This window comes from Aplysia californica, unplaced genomic scaffold, assembly GCF_000002075.1.
Source record: "Aplysia californica isolate F4 #8 unplaced genomic scaffold, AplCal3.0 scaffold00428, whole genome shotgun sequence".
NCBI classification, from domain to species: Eukaryota; Metazoa; Mollusca; class Gastropoda; order Aplysiida; family Aplysiidae; genus Aplysia; species Aplysia californica.
In genome coordinates, this window is record NW_004797698.1 from 107,248 (window position 1) to 108,727 (window position 1,480).

The window sequence follows — 1,480 nt, forward strand, 5'->3', positions numbered from 1 at the left end:
CTCCTCCTCCTCCTCCTCCTCATCATCATCATTATCACTGCGGTCGGGAAGGTAGGGTAGGACAGTGGCGGATTGTCTTATTGTATTTAGATTTGTTTATCCTAAAGGGTGGTTTCCAGAAAGAACACAGCATGTTTGATTTGGGTATACTTGTTGTTATAAGAAAATAGACAGCGCTATCATAGACATAATTATTATCAGTATCATTATCATTATCACCAGCAGCAGCAGAACACCAGCAACCTCCTCCTCTTCGTCGCCCTCCTCCTCCTCCTCCTCCTCCTCCTCCTCCTCCTCGTGGTAGAGAGAACGTTCTACTTGTAAGGTCATCATCATCCGGTGCCTTGATTATATTATGAAGAACATCAGCATACTCCTCCACTTCCTCCTCTTCTTCCTCCTCCTCCTCCTCCTCCTCCTCGTGGTAGAGAGAACGTTCTACTTGTAAGGTCATCATCATCCGGTGCCTTGCCGACTGGCGGGGGCGATTATGGGCCTCTACTTCCATCTGTCTTGCTTTGCAGCTATGGAATCTATTGTTCTTGCTGCTCCCATCCATGTTGTTAACTTTTCCAGTATCTTTTTCCATCTGTCTGCCTCTGCCTCTCTTTCCATCAAACTTGCCTGCTTTTACAGTATTCTCAAATGCTTCTTTCCGTATTGTGTGTCCAATGAAATTTGCCTGTCACTTTCGTATATTCGTCATATATAAGCTGTCGCGTGCAATTTGCTTCAACTAATACTTCTTCCCTTGTTTTTCTAGCCTGTCCATGGGATACGTAGCATGCGTCTTATGAACCACAACTATGTCTCCTCAATTGTCCTTTTCAGCCGTCTATTGATTATCCATGCTTTGCACCCGTATAATAGGATTGGCTCGATGTAACTTGTAAGGTACCGCAGCAAAATATCTCTGATACTCTAGGCCTAAGGTAGGAATTTGTCTCCACAGGAAGGTGACAATAGTATCATTGTGGGTTTCCGGTCAGCAGTACTTGAGGCACTAGAGCGCGACCAGAAGTCCAGCTACGAGATCCCGCCCAACTGCCCGCCCCCGGTCCAGCAAGGCCAGTGTCACGTGAATCAGCTGAGGAAAGAGCAGTGCAGCTTCAGCTGGGATTGGGGACCCTCCTTCCCCACACAGGGCATCTGGTGAGAGGGGGGGGGGGAGCGTACTGGTGGTCGGCGTGATTGAGGGGAGGGGCGTGGGAGAGAGAGAGAGAGAGAGAGAGAGAGAGAAAGAGAGAGAGAGAGAAAATAAAGTGAGAGAGATACAAGGAGGCAGAGAGACTAAGAGGAAAGAAAGAAATACAGGGAGAGTAAGAGGGACCTTAGATTCTGACACAGAGGTAGTGAGACAGAGAGAGGGGAAAAAAAAGAAAAAAGAAAGAAAGAGAGAGAGAGAGAGAGAGAGAGAGAGAGAGAGAGAGAGAGGGACAGAGAGAGAGAGAGACAGAGAGACAGAGAGACAGAGAAAGAG

The 1,480-nt window shown here is 47.5% G+C and overlaps 1 protein-coding gene across 1 annotated transcript in view; it reads left to right on the forward strand.

Moving 5' to 3' along the window:
* The window catches only part of LOC101847675 (beta-mannosidase), a gene marked incomplete in the record, with an annotated part of 34,662 nt that overhangs the window by 10,990 nt on the left and 22,192 nt on the right, over positions 1 to 1,480 (forward strand). Inside the window, 1 exon segment of the mRNA XM_035971396.1 lies at positions 953 to 1,152. Within this exon segment, the coding sequence (XP_035827289.1) occupies positions 953 to 1,152 (200 nt within the window).